The 26,557-nt window shown below is 38.3% G+C and overlaps 1 protein-coding gene across 1 annotated transcript in view; it reads right to left on the minus strand.

Moving 5' to 3' along the window:
• The window catches only part of LOC124795322 (RING finger and SPRY domain-containing protein 1-like), a 150,652-nt gene that overhangs the window by 40,884 nt on the left and 83,211 nt on the right, over positions 1–26,557 (minus strand). Inside the window, exon 8 of the mRNA XM_047259295.1 lies at positions 17,045–17,259. Within this exon, the coding sequence (XP_047115251.1) occupies positions 17,045–17,259 (215 nt within the window). The remainder of the gene's footprint in view (positions 1–17,044; positions 17,260–26,557) is intronic.

A 26,557-nucleotide genomic window follows, 5' to 3' on the forward strand; every position in this document is an offset into this window, starting at 1 on the left:
AATAAAGTAACTTAGGGAACAAAAACCTGATGGGGGAACAGTCCATTTTATACGCTACAACACCTACTAGGGAAAAAGGAATGCTTTGCAACCTCTTTATCACCTTAGTGTTCAGTTGTTCACAACCTGACACTTGAGGAATGGCAAATTCTGAACAAATGTGTACTGGAGCCATTTGAATCCCTAACACGTAACATTTTAAAACTATATCTCTCTTTCAAAAGCTATTCCGGAACTCTGACAGCTACTCCTAACCCTATGCAAAGGAAAAGGAGCTACCTTAATGGCACAAAAGTTACAGAAATATCTGCACCACTCACTAATAAATACATTAGAATTAATAGAAACAAACTGAGTAAATGCAGTTACTACTGTACTTGAGCTAAGATTCAAAATGTTATCATTTATGAATCCCACTCATTCAAAAAATGCTGTTGTAAGCCTCATTCCAGAGCACACACACATAATAGGTACCTCAGGATCTACTCATTCACCCACTAACGACACTAGGCACAAGTAACATTTCCAATCAATTGCCAGGGCTTCTTTCAATGAAGAAATTTCCAATAAAAACCTAATGAAAAGCAGCCATGATAGTACTGACCCGGACATCCAACAATATTTGGAAGAACCATACCTACAACGCATGAAGAATCCTACACAGTGCTGGATGAAAAATGAGAATTGTTACCCAGGTCTAGCTGTCATGGCAGAACAGTACCCCACAATACCTGCAGCTTCTGCTCCCAGTGAGAGAATATTTTCTGTAACAGGACTATTTATAAACAAAGAAGCAGCCTAAAGGGCCAAATGGTTAATAAAATCATATTTCTAAACAAAAATCAATGATAATGCGGTAAGGGGGAGTAAAAATGCATTCAGATAATTTTTTTCTTTCTACAATAAGTAAATGTATGTAAGTAGTTTCTGGGTATAGCAGGTTATAGCATTTCTCTTTTCGTCTTCTGAGAAATCTTCTACTGCTACTACTAATAACACTACTACTACTACTACAGTAAAAATTAACGAAGGTAGTGCATTTGATACCAATGTAGAAAGGACAATTTCAAATCCTTCCTTGCATGTACATAAGACAAACGATTTTAACTGCTGCGACTCAACGCCTCATTGTACAGTATTTCTGCACAGTCGCTCTGAAAGCACAGCATCATTGACAACTTCTCAAGGGTAGCCACGAAAGTGTTGAGAAATTGCCTTAGCATTGAACATTTCTCAAGTGTGATCATAGTTCACCACTTCCTTGCTATCTAATAAAGAATCTTGCATATCTAGCAATTGCAAAGTGACTCTTCTGCCATGTTATGTACGTCACAAATTAATACGTTTCTTGACGAGTGATGAAGTGGTTCCCGGGGCACAATGGGCATTGCCAGAGAGACTTTCCACTCTTGCAGAGAAGGGAAGGGGTAGTACATTATAGAGTGGAGCTAGAAAGATTATTAACAAAGTCAATGAGTCCAACCTCTCTCTCAGCTGATGAGCCAAAAAGTACACATACAAGACCAAGCCTCGGCTCTGTGAAATGAATCTGGTATTTTTGCAAAGGTAATCCTGGGAAATAACCAGAAACTCCTGACAGAGTGAGGTAAATTTCAATTCAAATGTGTTTTGAAACAGAGCTTTGAAAGACTTTTAATCAAAAAAGGCAGAAGGAATAGCAAATATTCCTTCATAATTTCTGAAATCATATAGGAATATGGCAACCAATCAATCATTCAAGTTGGTGTGAAGAATATATGGGACTGGAGACATACCATCAGACTTCCAAGAAAAATATAATCTAACCAATCCTGAAGAAAGCAAAGGCAGGTAAGTGCGACAACTATTACACAACCAGCTTAATGGTTCAGGCCTCCAAGTTGCTGACAATAATAATATGCAAAAGAAATTTGAGGATATGTTAGAAGACAATCAGTCTGGCTTTCCAAAATCAAAGAGCATCAATCAGAGAGGCAGTTCCGACATTGCAATTGATAATGCAAGCAAGACTTTGAGGGGGGGGGGGGGGGGGGCAAAGAAAATCAAGATCAAGATACATTCATACAATTTGTCGGCCTGGAAAAAGTGATTGACAATGTTAATTCATGCAAGACGTTTGAAATTCTGAGAAAAATCTGAGCAAGTTATAAGGAAAGATATAATAGACAATATGTACAAGAACCAATAGCGAACAAAGAGATTGGAAGACAAGAATGAACTGCTTGGATTACGAAGAGTACAATATACGATTGCAGTCTTTAACCCCTTCTGCTCAATTTACACTTTGAAGAAGCAATGATGAAAAGAAAAGAAGGGATCAACAGGGGAATTAAATTTTGTAGTGAAAGCTCATCAATGATACGTTTCGCTAATGTCATTGCTGTTCTCAGTGAAAATGAACAAGAGTTACAGCACATCTCAGCTCATCCGACCAGTGAGTCACGCCAGTTTCCTACTGAAAAGGAAATCTTAACATCACACCATCCCCATTATTCACTGGATGTGTCTCCTTCTGACTAATTCCTCTTACCAAACTGAAAATACTGTACAAGAGCTCAAGAGCAGACTCAACTAAGATGATCTAGAATGCCATCACTATTTAACAAAGAAAATTTCAGAAGGATATGAAAGTAAATGAAAATTAATATCAAACAATGAATCTCATCAAATGGATCTTTTTGAAGCTGACTGCAGAATGAGTTTCTGCCATCAACATACATTCTGTGTAAGGATCATGAATAAGAGGGAAATTATGGCGAGTACAAAGGCATATAGACAGTCGTTTTTCCCTTGTTCTGTCTGCATGTGGGACAGGAAAGGATTATTAGTAGTGCTAAAAGTTACCCCTCAGCACGCAGGACACAGTGGCTTGTGGAGTATGTATATAGATGTAGCTCTCATATTTGATTCAGTATATGGAAGACTAATTCTGAAACTGCCACAATCTGGGAACTTTTTGAATACATTTTTTATGAAGAGGCTCCATAAAACATATAATCCTTTGAAATGTGGGAAACAACTGGCAGACATGTGGAGGGGAGTGACAGATGGGAGGGGGGAATGTTGTTACAAGCAAATCTAGCACACTGTAATCACGTTTCAATTCATGAACAATGAATAACAACAAAAGAGGGATCTAAATATTTTATGAGTTACTGAATTAGTACTTTCCAAAAGATGCTTGAAGTGCAGAGGACTAATGTCTCACTCTTCCCCTGCCAATGGCACAGGAGGGTACTCTTACCATTCCTTCATTTATTGTCCTCTCACAATATGTACGAAATCAGTATCTGAAGAATCTATTCCACAGATCTACTCAATGTTTATGAATTAAATTTGAAAGAAGACTCATCATGTATTTGTCTGCTGCCATTTCAATTAAAATTTATTTATAAGATTTCGCAAGATTTTTCAATAATTTACTTTAATAATAATAATAATAATAATAATAATAATAATAATTTTTTATTATTGCTAGTAAGTGGCAATTCGGAATTGGAATAAGGAAATCAGATGTTAAGAAACAGCAATCAAGAAAGCAATTTCAAAAAGAGCCTTTAGGATTTCATGTGCAGATCCAAAACCATATGAAAATCATTAAATGTGACATGAAACTTATAGAGGATGCTGAGACTACACATGAGCCCATAACCCCACTATTCAAGACATTCCTTACTGGGATTTGCATCAATAGCTTACTGATGTTGTTGTTGTTGTGGTCTTCAGTCCTGAGACTGGTTTGATGCAACTCTCCATGCTACTCTATCCTGTGCAAGCTTCTTCATCTCCCAGTACCTACTGCAGCCTACATCCTACTGAATCTGCTTAGTGTATTCATCTCTTGGTCTCCCTCTACGATTTTTACCCTCCACGCTGCCCTCCAATACTAAATTGGTGACCCCTCGATGTCTCAGAACATGTCCTACCAACCGATCCCTTCTTCTAGTCAAGTTGTGCCACAAGCTCCTCTTCTCCCCAATTCTATTCAATACCTCCTCATTAGCTATGTGATCCACCCATCTAATCTTCAGCATTCTTCTGCAGCACCACATTTCGAAAGCGTCTATTCTCTTCTTGTCTAAACTAATAATCGTCCATGTTTCACTTCCATACATGGCTACACTGCATACATAAACCTTCAGAAACGGCATCCTGACATTTAAATCTATACTCGATGTTAACAAATTTCTCTTCTTCAGAAACGCTTTCCTTGCCATTGCCAGTCTACATTTTATATCCTCTCTACATCGACCATCATCAGTTATTTTGCTCCCCCAATAACAAAACTCATATACTACTTTAAGCGTCTCATTCCCTAATCTAATTCCCTCAGAATCACCCAACTTAATTCAACTACATTCCATTAGCCTCGTTTTGCTTTTGATGATGTTCATCTTATACCCTCCTTTCAAGACACTGTCCATTCCGTTCAACTGCTCTTCCAAGTCCTTCCCGGTCTCTGACAGAATTAAGTTGTCATCGGCGAACCTCAGAGTTTTTATTTCTTCTCCATGGATTTTAATACCTATTCCGAACTTTTCTTTTGTTTCCTTTATTACTTGCTCAATATACAGATTGAATAACATCGGGGATAGGTTACAACCCTGTCTCACTCCCTTCCCAACCACTGCTTCCCTTTCATACCCCTCAACTCTTGTAACTGCCATCTGGTTTCTGTACAAATTGTAAATAGCCTTTCGCTCGCTGGATTTTACCCCTGCCACCTTTAGAATTTGAAAGAGAGTATTCCAATCAACATTGTCAAAAGCTTTCTCTAAGTCTACAAATGCTAGAAACGTAGGTTTGCCTTTCCTTAATCTTTCTTCTAAGATAAGTCGTAGGGTCAGTATTGCTTCCGTGGTCCGACATTTCTACGGAATCCAAACTGATCTTCCCCGTGGTCAGCTTCCATCAGTTGTTCCATTCATCTGTACAGAATTCGCATTAGTATTTTGCAGCTGTGACTTATTAAACTGACAGTTCGATAATTTTCACATCTGTCAACACCTGGTTTCTTTGGGATTGGAATTATTAGATTCTTCTTGAAGTCTGAGGGTATTTTGCATGTCTCACACATCTTGCTCACCAGATGGTAGAGTTTTGTCAGGAATGGTTCTCCCAAGGCTGTCAGTAAGTCTAATGGAATGTTGTCTACACCGGGGGCCTAGTTTCGACTCAGGTCTTTCAGTGCTCTGTCAAACTCTTCACGCAGTATCATATCTCCCGTTTCATCTTCATCTACATCCTCTTCCATTTCCATAATATTGTCTTCAAGTACATCACCCTTGTATAGATCCTCTATATACTGTTTCCACCTTTCTGCTTTGCCTTCATTTCTTAGAACTGGGTTTCCATCAAAGCTCTTGATATTCATGCAAGTCGTTCTCCTTTATCCAAAGGTCTCTCTAATTTTCCTGTAGGCAGTATCTATCTTACCTCTAGTGAGATAAGCCTCTACAGCCTTACCTTTGTCCTCTAGCCATCCCTGCTTAGCCATTTTGCACTTCCTGTCGATCTCATTTTTGAGACGTTTGTATTCCTTTTTGCCTGCTTCATTTATTTCATTTTTATATTTTCTCCTTTCATCAATTAAATTCAATATTTCTTCTGTTACCCAAGGATTTCTACTAGCCCTCGTCTTTTTACCTACTTGATCCTCTGCTGCCTTCACTACTTCATCCCTCAAAGCTACCCATTCTTCTTCTACTGTATTTCTTTCCCCCATTCCTGTCAATTGTTCTATTATGCTCTCCCTGAAACCCTGTACAACCTCTGGTTCTTTCAGTTTATCCAGGTGCCATCTCCTTGAATTCCCACCTTTTTGCAGTTTCTTCAGTTTCAATCTACAGTTCATAACCAATAGACTGTGACATCTGCCCCTGGAAATGTCTTACAATTTAAAACCTGGTTCCTAAATTTCTGTCTTACCACTACATAACCTATCTGATATCTTCTACTATCTCCAGGGTTCTTCCATGTATACAACCTTCTAGCCCCAATCCATATTCACCTACTATGTTTCCTTCTCTCCCTTTTCCTACTCTCTAATTCCAGTCACCCATGACTATTAAATTTACGTGTCCCTTCACTACCTAAATAATTTCTTTTATCTCATCAGACATTTCATCAATTTCTTCGTCATCTGCAGAGCTAGTTGGCATATAAACTTGTACTACTGTAGTAGGCGTGGGCTTCATGTCTATCTTGGCCACAATAATGCGTTCACTATGCTGTTTATAGTAGCTTACCCGTACTCCTATTTTTTTTATTCATTATTAAACCTACTCCTGCATTACCCCTATTTGATTTTGTATTTATAGCCCTGTATTCACCGGACCAAAGTCTTGTTCCTTCTGCCACCAAACTTCACTAATTCCCACTATATTTAACTTTAACCTATCCATTCCCCTTTTTAAATTTTCTAACCTACCTGCCCGATTAAGGGATCTGACATTCCACGCTCCGATCCATAGAACGCCAGTTTTCTTTCTCCTGATAACGATGTCCTCTTGAGTAGACCCCGCCCGGAGATCCGAATGGGGGACTATTTTACCTCCAGAATATTTTACCCAAGAGGACGCCATCATCATTTAATCATACAGTAAAGCTGCTGTAGTTTCCCCTTGCTTTCAGCCATTCACAGTACCAGAACAGCAAGGCTATTTTGGTCAGTTTTACAAGGCCAGATCAGTCAATCATCCAGACTGTAGCCCCTTCAACTACTGAAAAGACTGCTGCCCCTCTTCAGGAACCACACATTTGTCTGCCCTCTCAACAGATACCCCTTCGTTGTGGTTGCACCTACGGTACGGCTATCTGTGTCGTTGAGGCACGCAAGCCTCCCCACCAACAGCAAGGTCCATGGCTCATGGGGGAGGGGGGGGAGGAGCCTACTGCTACTGATAGATGGAGGCAATCTATTGGTGTCATTTTTCACATACTACAGTCAAGCATGTTATTTCCTGTCATCTGACGATTCCCATCCTGAAGTGGGAGTTAAATGATCAACATCAACATTTAGGACAGTTTCAGAAAATGAACTGTTTGAAGCTGACTGCCAAACGATTCTACTGCAGCCAACATGCATTGCACATAAGGACCACAAAGATAAACTATGAGTAAATAGGGCTCATATGGAGGCATATAGACAATTGTTTCTCCCTCGTTCCATTTGTGAGTGGAACAGAAACAGAACAGGAAATGACAAGTAATGGTACAGGGCCTGCGGAGTATCTATTTAGATGTAGATATCACTTTTGGATCTGGAGTATTAGTACCAGTTTAGTTGTAAAATGAACAATACATGTTTTCTGATAGAGCACATCATACAGTGGAGCTTTTACAGCAACAATAATTCCACTTACTTTTTGCAATTAATAACAACATTTGCATCACACCTAACACATAAAAGTAAAATTCCCAGAGTTTAGGTATCCTATTAATATCCCTTTAAAACGGGAAACAATAGGTGAGGATGTAATTTTGAAGATTAATGTTTGTCAAAAACATTATAACTTTCCAGTATTTTATTTATTTTTTTTTTTTTAGTTTAAAACAATGGAAAATCCAGGATGGAAAGTAATAATATTGTGAGAAGGGAAGTTGCTACTCACCATACAGAGAGATGCTGAGTAACAGATATGTGCAGCAAAGAGATTGTCAAACAAGTAAGCTTTCCATCAAAAAGGTCTTCATTGCACTTAGACCAGCATGCACACATGCATGTGCGCGCGCATGCGCACGCGTGCCGAAGCCTTTTTGGCTGAAAGCTTATATGTTTGACAGTCTTTTTGCTGTGCCCATCTGTGACTCAACATCTCCACAATATGGTGAGTAGCAATCTATCCTTTTCATAATATTGTCAATATTTAATTTATTCAGGTAATAGCAAATGTTAATAGCAAATGTCACCAAAATTTGTGAAACCATGAAATTTTATTTAAGATGTTCCATACTACAATTTACAATTTATTCTTTAACTGTAAAAAAAAATTTCTTTCATGTAAGACCAAAATGTAAACTAATCCTCATAGGAATCCCATTTTGGAACATTAGATCTATAAACAGGGTGTATACACGGACAAGAAGAAAAAAATCCCGGATTTTTCCCAGATTTCTCAGTTAAAAATACACTTTTTCTGTGTTTCCTGACAGTGTACTTTCCCTCAGAGCTGTTAATTTATCAATCCTTTCAATGGTAATGGTTTTATACACTGGCATAGAACTTCCCTGTACTTTAGGAAATGGAACATGGCAAAAAACCAATGTGTTTTGGAAAGATGTTTGATGCACAGCAACATGCGCGCCGTGTATTTCCTTATTACAGATGTATAAACACAAGGTCCACCAAATACAGCATTAGTATCTGAACCACTGAAATAAAGACTGTGACATGCTTTTGTCACCCAATCAGAGCTCATGATGTCATGCAATCTTACCAGTCAATGACAGTAGATATTCAGAGCATATGACACTTGAAGTAGTCACCCAATAGCAACATCACTGTTAAATAGCACAAACACACAAATTGGGAAAGTTAATGATTTAAATTAATATACATATAGTATGTCAACGGCCTTGGTGCAGTGGTAACACCGGTTCCCGTCAGTTCACCGAAGTTCAGCACTGTCGGGCTGGGCTAGCACTTAGATGGGTGACCATCCGGTCTGCCTAGTGCTGTTGGCAAGCAGGGTGCACTCAGCCCTTGTGAGGCAAACTGAGGAGCTACTTGATTGAGAAGTAGTGGCTCTGGTCTCATAAACTGACATATGGTCAGGAGAGTGGTGTGCTGACTGCATGCCCCTCCATATCCACATCCAGTGACGCCTCTAGGCTGAGGATGACACAGCAGTTGGTCAGTACTGCTGGGCCTTCATGGCCTGTCTGGATGGAGTTCAGTTTTTATTTTTTACATATAGTATTGCTACAAGTAAAGCTAAGCTTTCACAAATAATATTAGTCCTTTTCTACATGTGTACCCTTCAAATACACCAAAAGAAAGTTTGCCAGTAAAATTTTAAATAATGACATAAATGGCTGGTCTTCGGGGTCCAAAATTTTTGTAAATGGCGGTCCTCAAGTATTAAGTTCTGAATGAGAGTCAAATGCTCTGCGATTAAAGAAATTCATCACATATCCTCACATGAAACATAATTCATCTTGCATTAAATTAAATTTACTTTGAAAGTAACACTTCTCAAACTATCATTCAAAATATTTTCCCGCAACATAGAAATAGGTTCATTTGAGTTTTGCCAAAGAGTGTCAGGAAGCAAGAATTACTGCACATGTGCAGTTACAATGACTGTGGAAGCCTGTTCTTGATATTTGCTCTGTTCATATGGTTTTTGTAACCTGTCTGGAATTTTGTGTGTACTGGAGCATCACATGCCTCTGTGCAGCTCAGCAGCATGTCGTTCAGAGGGGACAAATGGAGCTATTGTAATTAACATTTTCATTTCAAAACTAGACCCTACAGCTTAAAGTACACTAATATTTTGCTCTATGGTGACTAACATAGATTTTTTTTATTCGTACTTTGCAATACTGTTATCTAACATTTTCACACAGCACTGCAAAAAATAGTAAGAAGGAATACAAAACTCTTACTAAAATTAAAAAAAAAAAAAAAAAAAAAAAAACACACACAATTCTTTGTGTACTCCAAAACTAAGGACAGTAAGTTTCTCATGACTTTTCAAATGGTATAAAAAATTAACAAGGTTATCTGTGAAGCCAAGAAATTGTATAACTAGCAGTTTACATTCTACTCCAGGAATAAATATAAAGCCTCGTGGGGAGTTACAATGATAAAAACACTGTTTTGCCAGTCTTTAATTTACCAAACAATGGCGTACTTTAAACTTAAGACATAAACAACACAAATTATGAAATACCATCAAGCCTAGAGGAGGTACAAGACAAGTTATGAAACATGTCTTGTGATCAAAAAATACTGTTTCTCACGGAAAGCAGATTTGTAAAATTCTGCTTACGCTGTCAATATTTTTATTCAATACTACTGCTTAGTCACCTACAATTGGACATTTACTTATATTCGTACATATGTAGCATAACAGATCTTACATATTGCGGTAAAAGAGACAGGACATACCCTAAGAGCATTGGAATTTCATAAACCATACTAAAATGCATAATTCTGCTTAATGTAGACATTCATAAGTCCAGATTCACACGACGTAGGCTCCTACATGTTATTAAGTTTTTCAGTGTCGGTTTCAGGATGACAGTTTTCTTGTAGTACCAGTACTGTATTATCTCACGCTTGGTTCTTAATTGTGGCGTTACATCATACATGCAGGAGATGAAAATGTGCACTTTAAAATCAGCGAACAATTAAAACTAGCCAATAGTGTGGAATGAAAGACTTCGTTTCAAATAAATTGGCTGCCTCTGCAGAAAATATTAATAAAACCCAAATCTCTTTAGCAAAGCAATAAAAATAACTTCATTGTTCTGTAAGAAGATTAATGTTTGATTGTACAAATGTGGAAATAAAACAAAATAAGAAAACTGAAACTAATAACATATGTTAGTCTTCCATAATTACACGATTGTATTTTAATTCATTTCATAGCTCCCAGTGACAGAAACCCATTTAATTTTCATTTGACGTGAAAGCTGTAAACGAACACAACAAACTCGCGAACCGTAAATACGTCACGTGGAGGTGAGGCTAGCATCACCCTGCCCTTTGCCCCCCCCCCCCCTTTCCACTTAAATCAGACTGTTCTGCGCATTTGTGAATCTGACAGCTTTGGCGTGCTATAAAAATTTTTCTGGTTAGCATCTTGCTGCTACTGATTGTATAACTAACAGCCACACTCAAGTAGGCAGACGCAGGAGAAGTACTGTTCATAAGGGATTTCCCTTCTGCGTCGTATGCGCATGAGCTCACTGGCAACTGATCAAATGAAATTAATGTAAACAGTTGGGACATCACACTTATCGAAAAGTGTTTGTTGTTATGAATTATTGCACAGTTTTTGTCATAAAGCCTTTGACACATTTTGCTGTTGGCAGAAAATATGCCATTTACAACAACACACAGCACATGCTTGTGTGCACATTGTGTTTTATTGTAAATGACGTATTTCCTTTGTAATTTAAATTTTTCATTTTGGTATTTTCCTCTCATTTACGTGCACTGCAGTATTATTCTGCAATAGCAAGTTAAAGTAAAATTCTTTGTTAGAGAATAAGTTCTTACCAGTCAAAAATGCAAAGGTTTTAAGTTGAACTAAAAAAATGAAAAAATCCTGGAATTCTAAAAAATTCCAGGGTTTTCCCGGTTTTCTCCCAGATGAAAAAATTTCTGGGTTTTCTCCAAATTTCCTGGGGCATATATACCATGTTAAATCATAATTATTTAATGATCTGTTACCACTATTTTAATTATATAATTTTGTTTAAATTTATACTTATGTGAAAACTAAATGTAAGTAAAATAATTGAAATGACCACTAAAGTTATCCACAATGTTCTGGATGGCATCCTTAAGATATAGATATCGCAAAAAAATGTTCCAGCTGTAGTTCAGTTTGTTGTTCTATATTAAATTTGCAACAAGTATGCCATTTGTCATCTAAATGTTTGACAGAACAAAATTCTTTGCTTTGTTTCACTTGTACTACGAAGAGACTTTCAGCATTGTTTGGAGTCTATCTGTGAAACTTTTAATAATGTGACGTCTTGTTACATCGAAAACTGTGTGTTTCAAATGAGCTTAATGTTGAGCAAATATGCAACTGAAAGTCAACCAAGACAAATAAACCTCCATCACAAATGAATTAGATGCTTTCCTTTGTATGCACAGATTCATTGGACAAAGAGGACTTTTTCTGCAGAGATCAGTTAAAGAAGAACTTAAAAGTTAGTTCAAGATAATTTTTGAAGACTTGTGTTACCTGTGAGTATAAATACACCATAATAGTGCTGCATTTATTAGAAGATTGTTATGCAATTTTAAGATTTTATTTAACATTTATGTTAAATAGCAAAATATTTTGCATTCTTACTTTCAAAGCTGAAAGTAATGCACAATTGAGAAGGAAGTGGTTTCAGAGGAAGCAATCTGAACTTCTCCTTTCCTAGTACATCTTGTTTTGTTTCAACAGCTATTATCATACATAAAACACGACAGAGTGGGGGAAGGGGGGGGGGGGGGGGGGCAGCGGCGCCGGCTAACAGAAAATCTTTCTGTTGTTGATGATATAACCAGGGACCGGAAAAAACTCTTATTTTGTGATAAATGTAAAACAGATGCGAATTCTCCTTCAAAATGTGGAAAGACAATATTACTTAATAGACATTAGTTCATAGTGAATTTTATCAAGATGCACTATTTTATCAGAGAGAGTTTGAAATAGCTTTATTTTCTGTACATAAATATCAAAAATGTAACCAATTTTCAGTTACTGGTATTATTCATCATCTGGTGGAGCCCAATTTTGAAAGACAATGAGTGTAAGAATCTGTTTGAGGCGGGGGGGGGGGGGGGGGGGGGGGGGGGGCTGTACACAAACACAACAACATATTGGGCTCCGGTCAGTTGTGGGCAGCTGAATGGTTTATTTAAGATACATGTCACTTAATCCAACATATTACTCAGCTTTAGGACCTAGCATTTTATAACAAAGAACGCTTATGTTTGTTTTGTTAGCTGAAGTTCAAAAGCTGGTATTAATGCAGCAAATAGACATTAACAGGAAGTAATGTGGCAGACAGGGTGGCAGATGTTTTGAACTTTGGTTTTATAGAATGCTGCTAGAGGTCAAGCCTGAACTACACGTTAACAATACTCTCCCAACCTCAAAAAGCAATTGTGCAGTAGCCATTCCCAAAATCTTTGTCTTGTGCATTGCCCATTGTTTTCTATTCTTATTTTGAAATGATTGGGGCGACTACACCTGGCCCAGCATGGATTTTGATTACAACTCTTACAATACCAGAAGAGATTTGCGATTCCTGTGACAATGTGTCTGTTCTGCTTTCACAGAATGTGAGTATGGGCTGCTGCACTTCAAGAAGAAGGCAGGGCTTGTTTCACCCACACCACTCCTCTCCTCTCTGGAGATCAAAATTCTAGTTTGTTTATCCTTGTGGCCTTCGCACTCTGCACTATAGTGATTAGAAAATAAAATCTGTCACTTTTTTGACTGCACTGACATTCTTTCCCACACACTAAAATAATTACTTTCAATTCTATTTCTGTGCTATGTGCCTAATCAGTTCTATCCTTAGCGTTGTAAAGCATGGGTTGTATGGCTATGAATGCCCATGAAAGGTCAAAAATAACAGTCTGCAGATTATGCATTCAATGAACTGGGCATAGAAAGACAGACAATGTTCAGAAACACCTTCAACTGGAGATGCATTCACTTCACCAGTGGGAAAATGCTGCTGCTTTTCAACAGAAAAATCATTTTTTAAATTTCAACTACCTCCAAACAAAGAAAATAAAAGCCATTTCCAGAACAAAAAGAAAAAAAAGAAAGCAAGTTGTTGAAGTTCTTGCAAAAATAAACATTCCAGTCATAAAATTCACACTCAGTAGTTCTGTTTCTTTTCTTTGAACAGTCAATTTCACAGAGCAAATGCTTTGTTTGTCTTGTCTCATGTAGTGTGACAACCTTTTAAATTTGTGTTTTTAATCATTTATTTTTTATTTAAGAGAGATGTGAAATTTGACAAAAATAGATGCTACATTTTCTGTTCCCTACTTGTATAACCACTCAATCACAAGTAAGTGTTTAAAAATTATGTACGTGTATTTCATAGTTCTCAGTATCAGTAGAGTAAAATAAATAAATAAAATAAGAATACCAGAATTAACCTCTTGCCCTAGAGCATACTGTATGCTGTTACGAAATCTTCTGATTCATTAAAACTGTCTTGATTGTAATTCAGACTCAGACCACCTATTTTGACTTGCAATGCTCTTGCTGGCTAAGCTACTAAAGCCTATGTCATGTTCTGAAGCAAATATACTGACAGAATGACACTGTGAGGTGGCCCTTAACATGTCTGGACATTTCTGCTGATAAGAGTATTACTCATAGAGAGCATGGATTTGGGTTTGAGTCCAAGTGCAAAACAGCTTTCACCACAACAAGGGGCTTCAGATCAGCATTTTCTGTTAATTATACCTATTAGGCCATCGCTGTAAGTCGCTCATACCCTTCCACTCCCAATTGTGCTTTCTGACTGACTGACTCTGTTCTGTTTCTTTTCTTTGAACAGTCAATTTCACTCACTCACTCACTCACTCCGTCCAACTCACTGTCGCTCTCTCTTTGTGTCTCTCTGTCATTGTCTTCTGTGTCACACCCACAGTCCTCTTTGTTCTGTCAGACTACTACAGCCTTCTCTCACTGTCACTGCTCTCTTACTGCTAAAATCTCATTCCTTCCTTCCTACTGCTGTTCTCTCTTCTCACTGTCACTGTCTTTCTCTTCCTTGTTTTCATTGTCATGTACACCGAGGTGACAAAAGTCAAGGGATACTTCGTAATATTGTGTTGGACCATATTTTGCTGTGCAGCAACTCAATGTGGTTTGGACTCAACAAGTCGATGCACATCCTGTGCAGAAATACTGAGCCATGCTTTCTCTAGAGCCATCCATAACTAAGAAAGTGTTGCCAGTGCAGGATTTTGTGCACGAACTGACCTCTCAATTACGTCCCATAAATGTTTGATGGGATTCATGTCAAGTGATCTGGATGGCGCTATCGTTCACTGGAACTGTCCAGAATGTTCTTCAAACCAATCGCAAACAATTGTGGCTTGGTGACATCACACATTGTCATCTATAAAAATTCCATCTTTCTTTGGGCCATGAAGTTCATGAATGGCTGCAAATGGTCCCCAAATAGCTGAACATAACCAATTCTATTCAACAATGGGTTCAATTGGTTCAGTTAGACCAGAGGACCCAGTCCATTCCACGTAAACACAGCTCACACCATTATGGAGCCACCATCAGCTTGCACAGTGCCCTGTTGACATCTTGGGTCCATGGCTTTGTGGGGTCTGTGCCATACTAGAGCCCTACCATCAGCTCCTATCTACTGAAACTGGGACTCATCCAACCAGGCCACAATTTTCCAGTCATTTATAGTCCAACCAACATGGTCATGAGCCCAGGAGACACAATGCAGCTGATGTGTTGTTAGCAAAGGCTGCCATAGCCCATTAATGCCAAATTTCGCTGCACTGTCAAACAGATATATTCGTTGCATGTCCCACATGATTTCTGTTGTTATTTCATGCAGTGTAGCCTGTCTGTTAGCACCACAGTTCTCAGACACTAAGTGAAGGCTGTTGGCCACTGAATTGTCTGTGATGAGAGATAATGCCTGAAACTTGGTATTATCGGCATACTCTTGACACTGTGGATCTCAGAATACTGAATTCCCCATTGAATTCCGAAATGGAATGCCCCATGCATCTAACTCCAACTACCATCCTGCATTCAAAGTGTGATAATTCTCGTCATGCAGCTATATTCACATCAGACACCTTTTCATATGAATCATCTGAGAACAAATGACAGCTCCGCCAATGAACTGCCCTTTTGTACCTCACGCATGCCATGCTACCACCATCTGTACGTGTGAATAACACTGTCCCATGACTTTTTTCACCTTAGTGTAACGTGCAGTAAAAAGAGAATGACACTTCATTGGCTAAAGCTCTACACTTTCAGTTCTGTTCATCTCCTTTAATTGCTTTTCAGTGCATACTTGTATACTGGGAGATCAGAAACCAAAACATCATACTTGAGGTACCACACTGATTCCAATATACGAGGGCTATCCACAAAGTACATTATGTTTTGGAATTAAAAATAAATAAAGTATTGGAAAATTTTTTTATTATATACAGATGAAAGCCACACTTAAATACTACTTTTCTACATAGTTGCCATTTAAATTAAGGCACTTATCGTAGCGATGGATGAGCTTGGAAATTCCTTCATCGTATAATTCGGCCGCCTGCGCTTTCAACCACGTGGTTACCTCTTTTGGGACAGAAAAGGTGTGATTTTTGTGTATTTCCTGGGAAGAGGCACTACAATAAACTCTCAAAGGTATTGCAAAACTCTGCACAACCTCAGAAGAGCAATACAAAACAAGCGCAGGGGAAAGTTGGGCTCAAAGATCTTGCTGATTCACGACAACGTCCGGGCCCAGACGGCAAATGCCACTCGTGAAGTTCTCGAATCCTTTAAGTGGGAGTTGTTTCCTCATCCGCCGTACAGCCCCGACCTGGCACCGAGCGACTTCCACTTATTCCCAGCAATGAAGAAGTGGTTGGCTATGCAGCGTTTTGATGACGATGCACAGCTTCAAGAAGAGGTAACCACATGGTTGAAGGCGCAGGCGGCCGAATTTTACGACGAAGAAATTTCCAAGCCCGTCCATCGCTACGATAAGTGCCTTAATTTAAATGGCATCTATGTAGAAAAGTAGTATTTAAGTGTGGCTTTCATCTGTATATAATAAAAAAAATTTCCAATACTTTATTTATTTTTAATTCCAAAACGTAATGTACTTTGTGGATAGCCCTCGTAAAACAAAGATTGAAACAACTTTTGTTTGGCTAGTGGTAAAAAAAGCTGCTTAATTTTGTTTCAGAATCAATGATACCTTTATTTCACAACAAGAGAGGCAAGGGTTGGAGCTAACAGTATTACTCAAGGATAGGCAGGGAGGTTCTAGAACACTAGGTCAAGGGAAACAGGATGTAGGTTGAAGCAAGCAATAATCAGCAATGAAATGATGACAACAGACAAGAAACACAATGTTGGCTGTTACAAGTGGCAATGAGGGCATCAGGGATGTGTGATGCATATCAAGGAACAGATAAAATGTAGATGGAAGTAACAAGAGTAAAAATAATGCAGAAATGAGCAGTTCCAGTTCTCTTTCTCTAATGTACTACTCAGCTATTTCCACTTATCTTACTATATTCAAACTGAAGTGTGTTATCAACTGAAGAGGAATGACAGAGCTCTATTACCTTGCAATGCCAAACACATCAGTACAGGGTGCGAGGGCCTCCCCATTGAGGTAAAAGATGGCCTCAGGCACAGTCAAATCCAGAAGGCACCCCAAGATGTCACCTGCTTTCCAAGCTGACTGGCCTTGAGCTCGATTGTGGGCATCGTGCCATATAAGTCGTCGACATCCATCATATGCGACAGAAAAAGCATCATCTCCAATTCCGTAACCTTCCTGAAAGTGCATAATAGAACGATTGAGCTCTTGACATAATACTACTGTGTTGTGAACAAAATGAAAAGATCTTGGCTACTTTTAGCTCATACAGAATACAATTCTGTCTGAAACATTATTCATAATTTGGTGGTCACGTTTAAAATTCACATAGTTGATTCAAATCAGGACAAAGAAACTGTACTAGGAAAACTACACATTTTTACCTCATCCAATCAACATTCAATGGTGTAAATTGCACTACATGCAGTTTTTCTTGTTTTTTATTTTATTTTATTTTTTTATTTTCACATTATGTCAGAGAACTTGCAAAAGTATAAGAAATGAGAGAACAAAACTGCCAACACCAAAAACAAGAAAAACTTCAAAAAGTCACTGCATATGAATATCATATTACTAAACGGCTAACCTTATTCATTGTTCATGGTGCACAGTGCCAGTTGCAGGTTGCCTATCTGATGGCTTCCAGGGGGCAACAAAAATGTGATTTTAAAAATTTCATACAATTACTGGGTGAATTTAAAAATTTCATATGCTGTCGTAATCTACTCATTAAGAGCTATAATCTTATGTCAAATGTTTAATACATTAAGATAAGTACCCTATATTACAGTTACAAATTACACAAACGTCATGAGGCAGTATAACTCAACGCACACAAATTTCCCAAACTATATTCGCCTAGTATTTGAGAGTGAAAGCACTTAGTAGCTTCCAAGAAATTTTAAAAATAATATCAAAGCTCTTCTAAAGTTTTCTTGTGTACATGCCTGACACCAAATGCTTAACACACTGACTCATCATTCTTAAAGTGATAAGAAGTTCAAAGATGTTTTGTACTTGGGAGTTCATTTTATTACACAACTGGGTGTTTACCGGTAGATCACTAATTATACCATCATGGTGACATTTGAGAAGAAGTAGGTAGGTAGGTATGTTGAAAAATGGAAAGTTTTGTGGTTTTTGGACAGTTGCTCCCCCCCCCCCCCCTTTTTTGCTGTCACACACACACACACACACACACACACACACACACACACACACATATATCTACATCATATATATCCTCTGTTGTCTATTCATGCTGCCACCAAACTTCAAAATAGTATGGCTTAAGAAAAAAGGAAAAATCATCTACAACCCATTTCTGCTCACATCTGGTGCATTGAGTCCCCTGGCTTGAAGTTCTGGATTGCTTTTCGTTTGTCCTTAAGTCAATTAATTTCTTTTCATGCTATCATTTCTGCACTCTTATCAGAACAAGGACACACTGTATCAGAAAAAAATCTATTTTATATTCTTTGTGCATTCCATTTTTTGGTGATTGGTATGTAGATTTTCTTGATTATTTGTCTTCTTCTTCTTCTTCTTCTTCTTCTTCTTCTTCTTCTTCAGTCCAGAGACTGGTCTGATGCAGCTCTCCATGCTACTCTATCCTGTGCAAGCTTCTTCATTTCCAAGTAACTACAGCACCCTACATCCTTCTGAATCTGCTTAATGTATTCATCTCTTGGTCTCCCTGTACGATGTTTACCCTCCATGCTGCATACTAAATTGCTAATCCCTTGACGCCTCAGAACGTGTCCCTCTAACCGATCCCTTCTTTTAGTCAGGCTGTGCCACAAATTCCTATTCTCCCCAATTCAATTCAGTAACTCCTCATTAGTTATGTGATCTACCCATCTAATCTTCAACATTCTTCTGTGACACCACATTTCGAAAGCTTCTATCCTCTTCTTGTCTAAACTATTTATTATCCACGTTTCATATCCATACATGGCTACACTCCACAGAAATACTTTGAGAAAAGATCTCCTGACACAAATCTATACCTGATGTTAACAAATTTCTCTTCTTCAGAAACGCTTTCCTCGCCATTGCCAGTCTACATTTTATATCCTTTATATCAGTTATTTTGCTCCCCAAATAGCAAAACTCATCTACTACTTTAAGTGTCTCATTTCCTCATCTAATTCCCTTAGCATCACCTAATTTAATTCGACTACATTCCATTATCCTTGTTTTGCTTTTGTTGATGTTCATCTTATATCCTCCTTTCAAGACACTGTCCATTCTGTTCAACTGCACTTCCAAGTCCTTTGTTGTCTCTGATAGAATTAAAATGTCATCGGCAAACCTCGAAGCTTTTATTTCTCCGTGGATTTTAATTCCTACTCCGAGTTTTTCTTTTGTTTCCTTTATTGCTTGCTCAATATACAGATTGAATAATATCGGGATATTCTACAACCCTGTCTCACTCCCTTCCCAACCACTGCTTCCCTTTCATGCCCCTTGACTCTTATAACTGCCATCTGGTTTCTGTACAAATTGTAAATAGCCTTTCGTTCCCTGTATTTCACTCCTGCTGTCATGAGAATTTGAAAGAGGGTATTCCAGTCAACATTGTCAAAAACTTTCACTAAGTCTACAAATGCTAGAAAAGTAGGTTTGCCTTTCCTTAATCTATCTCCTAAGATAAGTTGTAGGGTCAGTACTGCCTCACATGTTCCAACATTTCTACGGAATCCAAACTGATCTTCCCCAAGGTTGGCTTCTACCAGTTTTTCCATTTGTCTGTAAAGAATTCGTGTCAGTATTTTGCAGCCGTGACTTATTAAATTGATGGTTCAGTGATTTTCAGATCTGTCAACACCTGCTTTCTTTGGGATTGGAATTATTATATTCTTCTTGAAGTCTGAGGGTATTCTGCCTGTCTCATACATCTTGCTCACCAAACAGTAGAGTTTTGTCAGGCCAAGGCTAACAGTAGTTCTAATGGAATGTTGTCTCCCCCCGGGGCCTTCTGTCAACTTAGGTCTTTCAATGCTCTATCAAATTCTTCACGCAGTATAGTATCACCCATTTCATCTTCACCTACTTCAGTATTTCTTATCTCAAATCTACCCAGTCTTCTTCAACTGTATTTCTTTCCCCTGTTCTTATCAATCGTTCCCTAATGCTGTCTCTGAAACACTCTACAACCTCTGGTTCTTTCAGTTTATCCAAGTCCCATCTCCTAAAATTCCCACCTTCTTGCAGTTTCTTTAGTTTTAATCTACAGTTTTATATTACACACATTTCCAATTTCTTTAATAACTTCTACAGATATAACGAAACCTGTAATAATAATCAAAATAATAACTTAAAGTAACAAAAATAGCAATAATAATAATAATAGTAAAGAGCTTTAAGAATGATACAAATTAGTTTAGCAACATCAAGCTGCAGACAGGCACGATTAAAAGACACTCATATGTAGCTTTCAGCCTCAGCCTTTATCAGTAGAGAGGGGGAGGGGGGAGAGAGAGGGACACACACACACACACACACAAAGCAAGCAAACCTCAAGCATGCGCGTGCTGAGTTTTTGATCTTGCCTGTCTGCATCTGGACACGTCTAGCAATCGATCTTGTTAATATTTCTACCTGGAATTTCCATTGTTTGACAGAAGAGTTTAGCACATATCAATAATTCTTTTTCTTCTTCCTGGCCCTACAGCCCTAGAAGGGCCTTGCCTGTTCTGGAACATCATTCCATTTGTCCCTGTCTTTTGTCTCCATCCTCAGACACCAATAATTTTTAAACCTTCTTGTATGTCATCCAAGTGTTGAAGTCTTTGCCTTCCCCTGCTTCTTTGGACTCCACAGTTTTGCACCAGTGCTATTTTTGTTGGGTTCTCATGCTCCCTGCAAAAAACATGGATGACCATTTCAGGCAGTTTATGATTTCCAGATCTTTTCTTCATTAGTCATGCCATAGCTTTTGTGTAACACTTTTTGTACTTTTTGTTCAAAACATTCTATTAGCTCTTCACATTACTGCATCAGTGTCCAGGTTTCTGAGCCATATGTTAATACCGGATGTATTAAAGTTTTATACAGCTGATACTTTGTTCTTCTGGACTGAAGTTGCGGGGCCAGCCCATAATAGCATTTATTATCTAGATGGTGTGCCACTTTATTTCCACACTAATATCATTCTGTGATGTTACCAATGTTCCAAGATAAACAAATTCATGAACAGATTCTATTTGCACCTTTGTCAGTTTCTAACATTGTATTTAGTTCTGATCTTTACTATTCACATTGATGGTCACTTCCAGCCCCATTTTGTATTCTTGCTGCCACCAGTGCCCTATGTGTTTCTTCAGCAGCTAGTTCTGTTCTTGCAATAATATCCATATCACCTGCATAGGTCAGAACCTGCACCATTCTATTGTATACTGCACCTGTTGTGTTGTTTGAGCTGTGCATATTACCTTCTATAGTGCTACGTTAAAAAGCACACATGAAAATGAATCTCCTTGCCTCAGTCCACAATTAGTTTCAAAACTTTGTGTTAAATTTCTTTATATCTGTACTTTATATATTACTTTTCCCACAGGCAAACTTATGAGTTGTACTAAATGATGTGGTATGCCCAGTTTATTCATGGCTTCAACAAGCTTATTTCTTTTTATGGTGTCACATGCTGCTTTAAAATCAACAAATATATGATGAGTTTCTGTATTTTATTCCTTTTTTTTTTCGCCCAATATCTGCCCCAGGGTGGATATTTGTTCATCAGCTGGTTTGTCAGATCTAAAGCCTGCCTGATGTCTCCCTACCACTTTTTTTGCAAAAGCTTTTAAACAGGCAGAAAGCAAGCAGGAGAATATTTTGCATGTGGTGTTCAGCAATGTAATACCTGTATAGTGTGTACATTCCAAAATGACCCATTTCTTATGTGCAGCACATATTAGACCAATACTCTAATCATCTGGATGACTTTGCGTCCATATGTCTGAGATCAGGGCTGGCAGGCATTGAACTAGATGTTCTCCACCACACTTAATAAGCTCAGCTGGCAAGTTGTCATTGCCAGTTTATTTATTGTTGGTTAGTTTCTTTATTGCTAGCCGAATCTCTTGCATCGAAGGCATCCCACTTTCTCTTTCTTGGATTTCAGTTATTTCCCATGCTTCAATATTCTCTGGGTATAAGGAATCCTTAAAGTACTCTGCCCAACGATGTAACACTCCTCCTTGTGATGCTGTAAGTTGACCTTTTTTTCCACCTACTTTTTTTTTTTTTTTTTTTTTTGCTGTAATTCCGTTCTAAGGTTATTGACCTTTCTGATAAATGTCCTCCTTTCATTGGTGTCATGCAGTGATTCAAAGTCCTGCAACTTTCTTTTGAAAAGGCTTCTGTTCTTTGCTTTCGGAATCCACTTTTCTGTGCACTTTTTTTGTCTATAGTCGTCCACTAGTGTTCTTGTTCTTCTGACCTGCATCTTTTTATATGCTTCATTCTTCATTCTTGTTGCCTCCTCACTCTCTTCATCATACCATCCATTTCTTCTGGCCTGTTCTTGTTCCATATCAATCACCACCTCTGTGGCAGCCTCTACTTCATTTCTAATTTTATTTCACTACTCACTTATGTTATGAGTATAGTTCTCCAGAATTCCTGTAAATCTATTTTCCAAATTAATAGTTAGGTGTTCAGTCTTCCTTGAGTTCTTAAGGTATGACACATTATATTTATTCTGTCTTTCTCCTTTAGCTTTATGTGCATCTGAAATTCTCCTTCTAATTTTTGCTATGAAGAGGTAATGATCAGAGTCCATATTAGCACCTCTGAAACTACAGCCATCTAGTACATCAGGGCCATGCATCATCTCTATTAATTATGATCAATTCAGTTCCTAGTATTGTTGTTTGGTGATACACACATCATTTTATGTATAATCTCATTCTGGAACCATGTGCTAGAAACTGTGATGTTAAGTGATGCTGCAAAATTTATCAGGCAGTGTCCACTGTTATTACTCTCTTTGTGGAGGCTGTATTTACTGATGATAGGGAACAAGCCTCTCCAGCCCTACCTTAGCATTCTTATCCCCTATCACAATTTTCATGTCTTTTTTGAACACTTTCGATAAGCTTGCTCAATTTCCTCATAGAAGGTCTCCTTCACTTCTGCTGTCTTCTCCTCAGTAGTAGCATGTGCATTTAGGAGACTGTAGTTAAAGAATTTCCCATTTATTCACATGTATCATATCCTTGGACTTATTGCTTTAAATAGTATCACTATTTGTTCAGTGCTCTGATTGAGTATTAATCCCATACCAAACATGTGTTCACTATTGAGGCCACAGTAGTACACAGTACAGTGCTGTTTCTGGACCATATCCTGTACAGTTCATCTTATCTCTTGCAGGGCCATGACGTCCACCTTGTACAATTTTCGCTATTCCAATAATGCTTCCAAGGGCTCCAAGACTATATAATGTCTGTACATTCCACGATCCAGTTCTCATATTCTTTTTACTTTGCCATATCTTTGCCTTAGGGTCCGTCTGGCTGTATTTTCTTCAGATTTCATAATATGACTTTTTTACAGGTATGGATTGTCAGTCCATAACCCAACCTCCTATTCTTCAGAGGGCCATTCCTCTCACTCTTGCCCACCCTGGAGTTGGGTACCCTATCTTCCAAAGGGTTGCTCACCAGAATTTCTTACATCTATTAATTTCTTTTCATGCTATTCTTTCTGCACTCTTGTTAGAAAAAGGAGACACTGTGTCAGAAATCTACCGATTTTACATGCTTTGTCCATTCCGTTTGCTGCTGATTGGTAAGTAGATTTTCTCCATTTGTATTACACATATTTTCAATTTCTGTAATAACTTCTGCAGATGTAATGAAACCAACGTATATGTATGCACCAAACTACCCACAATGATATTTTAGTTTGGTTGCTGACACCAGCTCCAGGCAATTTATTTACTGCTTATTAAGTCTGACCACATTAGGACCTTAAGGCCTTCTCTTACCTCTGACTGGAAGCAACACACACCAAAGATATTACAAAAACATTCACAGGAATACTACTACTACTACTACTACTAATAATAATAATAATAATAATAATGACACTAATAACATTAGTAATATTAATAGTAAAGAGCATTGAGAATGATACAGATTAGTTTAGCACATTTGAATCCATGTTTAGTATTAAAGAAGTGGAAGAGATAAGAAACTGGAGAATACCGAAACAATAGTGACAGTGGCTGTTAGGAAAGAATGGAATTTAACTAAAGGACTCTGACAACATGGAGGAGGAAAAAGTTATAGTGGAGGGGTGATTGACAAGAGTGATCCGTAAATTAGAATATGGGAAAGATGGTTATTGTGGTGGAAGGTACTCCATTAGCTGTCTTTTGAAGTTTGAAAGGAATTTAGTTTCTGCAATATTTTGAGCAAGATTGTTCCAATGTCATGTCCCTAATAGGAAAAATGATTTAGAGAACATGGCAGTGTTATGTAATGGTACATAGAGGATTTTACTTTGTTGAGAACAAGTATTCAGACAGTAGTGTAAAGTTGAAGAAGAATAAGAGGGAGCACAAAGATTGGGAAGACAAAAGCTCAACATAAAATATGACAGTATCTATGCCTATAGGCAAGTAGCCCTGACAATTGTTCATAGACAGGAGTGATTTAGTCAAAACAGCATATGTCATAAATGTATCGCATCGCACACAAGCATTCATTGCCAATTCCAGCCTGCATGAGTGTGCTAAAGTCCTTGGAAAACAGAATCACCACAGTCCAGTATGGGAAGTATTAGTGACTCTACAAGCTCCTTTTTAAGCTTGAAAGGAAATACTGTTTTATATTTCTATAGTGAATGAAGTGACACTACACCTTCTTACAGACTGCAGTTGTGTGTTCAATCCAGTCTAAGTGATGGTCTAGAATTATCCCCTAGTTCTTTGCAAAAGAAGAAAAGATTATTTCTGTGGTGTTTAGGATTAAGAGTGAAAGAAATTCTCTGAACTGAAGGGTACTAAGGTTTCTGTGAACGACTTACGATTGCTTGCATTAAAAGATAAGTCAACTTTCAAACCAATGTTCTGTGCCCACTTAGCTAAGGCAACTAAATCACCATTTACATGATAGATGGTTGTGCCCAAGTATGTAGGACTCGCACTTAGATATAACTGAAAGTCATCATCATGTAGGTGATATTTGCAGTGGGAGAGAGAAGTTGATATTAACACATTACGAGGTAAGTAATGGGCCCAATACTGATCCTTGTGGGACTCCTGCATTGTGACCTTTTAGTTACAATCATTAAACGGTATTGGTGGGATGTAAGCTATGAGCAGAACTATCATAAGGCACGCTAAGAAAAAAATTTATTTGCGAGTTTAGCAAGTAGAATTTCAAAGTCAACAGTGTCAAAAGCTTTGCTGAAATCTGAAAAGCACATAATAGTCACCTGCTGATTGTCCATAGCTTGTTTCAGTTCATCAGTCAGCAGTGATCATGCTCCGATTTTGGCAGAAACCAGACTAGTATTTATCTAAAAGGTTACCTAATGTTAAATAATTAGTAAGCTGTTGGCGGAATATGTATTCTAAAGCCTTGGGTGATGCTAGCAGAATGCAAATGAGCCTGTGGTCAGATTTGTTTGGCATATTCCTTCTTGGTACATGATTTTAAGAGACCCTACTTCCAGGTCGTTCGGAAGATGCTGGAGGTTAGAGAATGGTTGAAAATATCTATCATTTTGGGCAGTACTGGGTTGGTTGGAGGGGTTTGTGGGATTGAAAGGACTAGGGCCATCAGTCCCTTTTTCCAAGAAATTTAAACACCCACAAAGAATAAGAACAGACAATGGAGATGACAAGAGATAACACAGGACAAGAAAGACGCAGACAGAGACCAGAAAAAAGGAATTAAACACACCAAGTGTGACAGTGGTTGGCTGACCATACAAACAAAAAAGGAAAAGCCAACAACCAAGAAACGCACTAAAAACCCCAGTCTAAAATTGTAGGCCAAAGGCTAGACAAAAAACAGGCAGCACAAACATCTGCCTGAGCGGAGTTAAAAGTGGGCAATCCAACAAGATGTGGACCACCGTCAAAGCTGACTGACCTGCAGCGACATAAAGGTGGGTCCTCGCAGCGCAATAAATAGCTGTGTGTCATTCAGGTGTGGCCAATGCGCAGCCGTCAGAGAACAGAGTCCTTGCGAGAGACCTGCAAGGAGGAGTGCTACGCACTGGTAGCCTCCTTGATGGCCCGAAGTTTGTTGGCTGAAAGAAGGGTGTGCCATTCTTCACCCCAGGTGCGAAGTACCTTCTGCCGCAAACTGACCTGAGGTCACTCTCCGAAAGACCAATCTCCAAATCTCAAAAGGCCCGGAAAAGAGGTGGAAGAGGGAAAACCTCAAGCCCAGAGAGAAGAGCTTTGACGCGAACTGCGGTCGTACACCCTGAACGGGGCCGCCGTTCCGGAAGA

Source organism: Schistocerca piceifrons, chromosome 4 (genome assembly GCF_021461385.2).
Source record: "Schistocerca piceifrons isolate TAMUIC-IGC-003096 chromosome 4, iqSchPice1.1, whole genome shotgun sequence".
NCBI lineage: Eukaryota > Metazoa > Arthropoda > Insecta > Orthoptera > Acrididae > Schistocerca > Schistocerca piceifrons.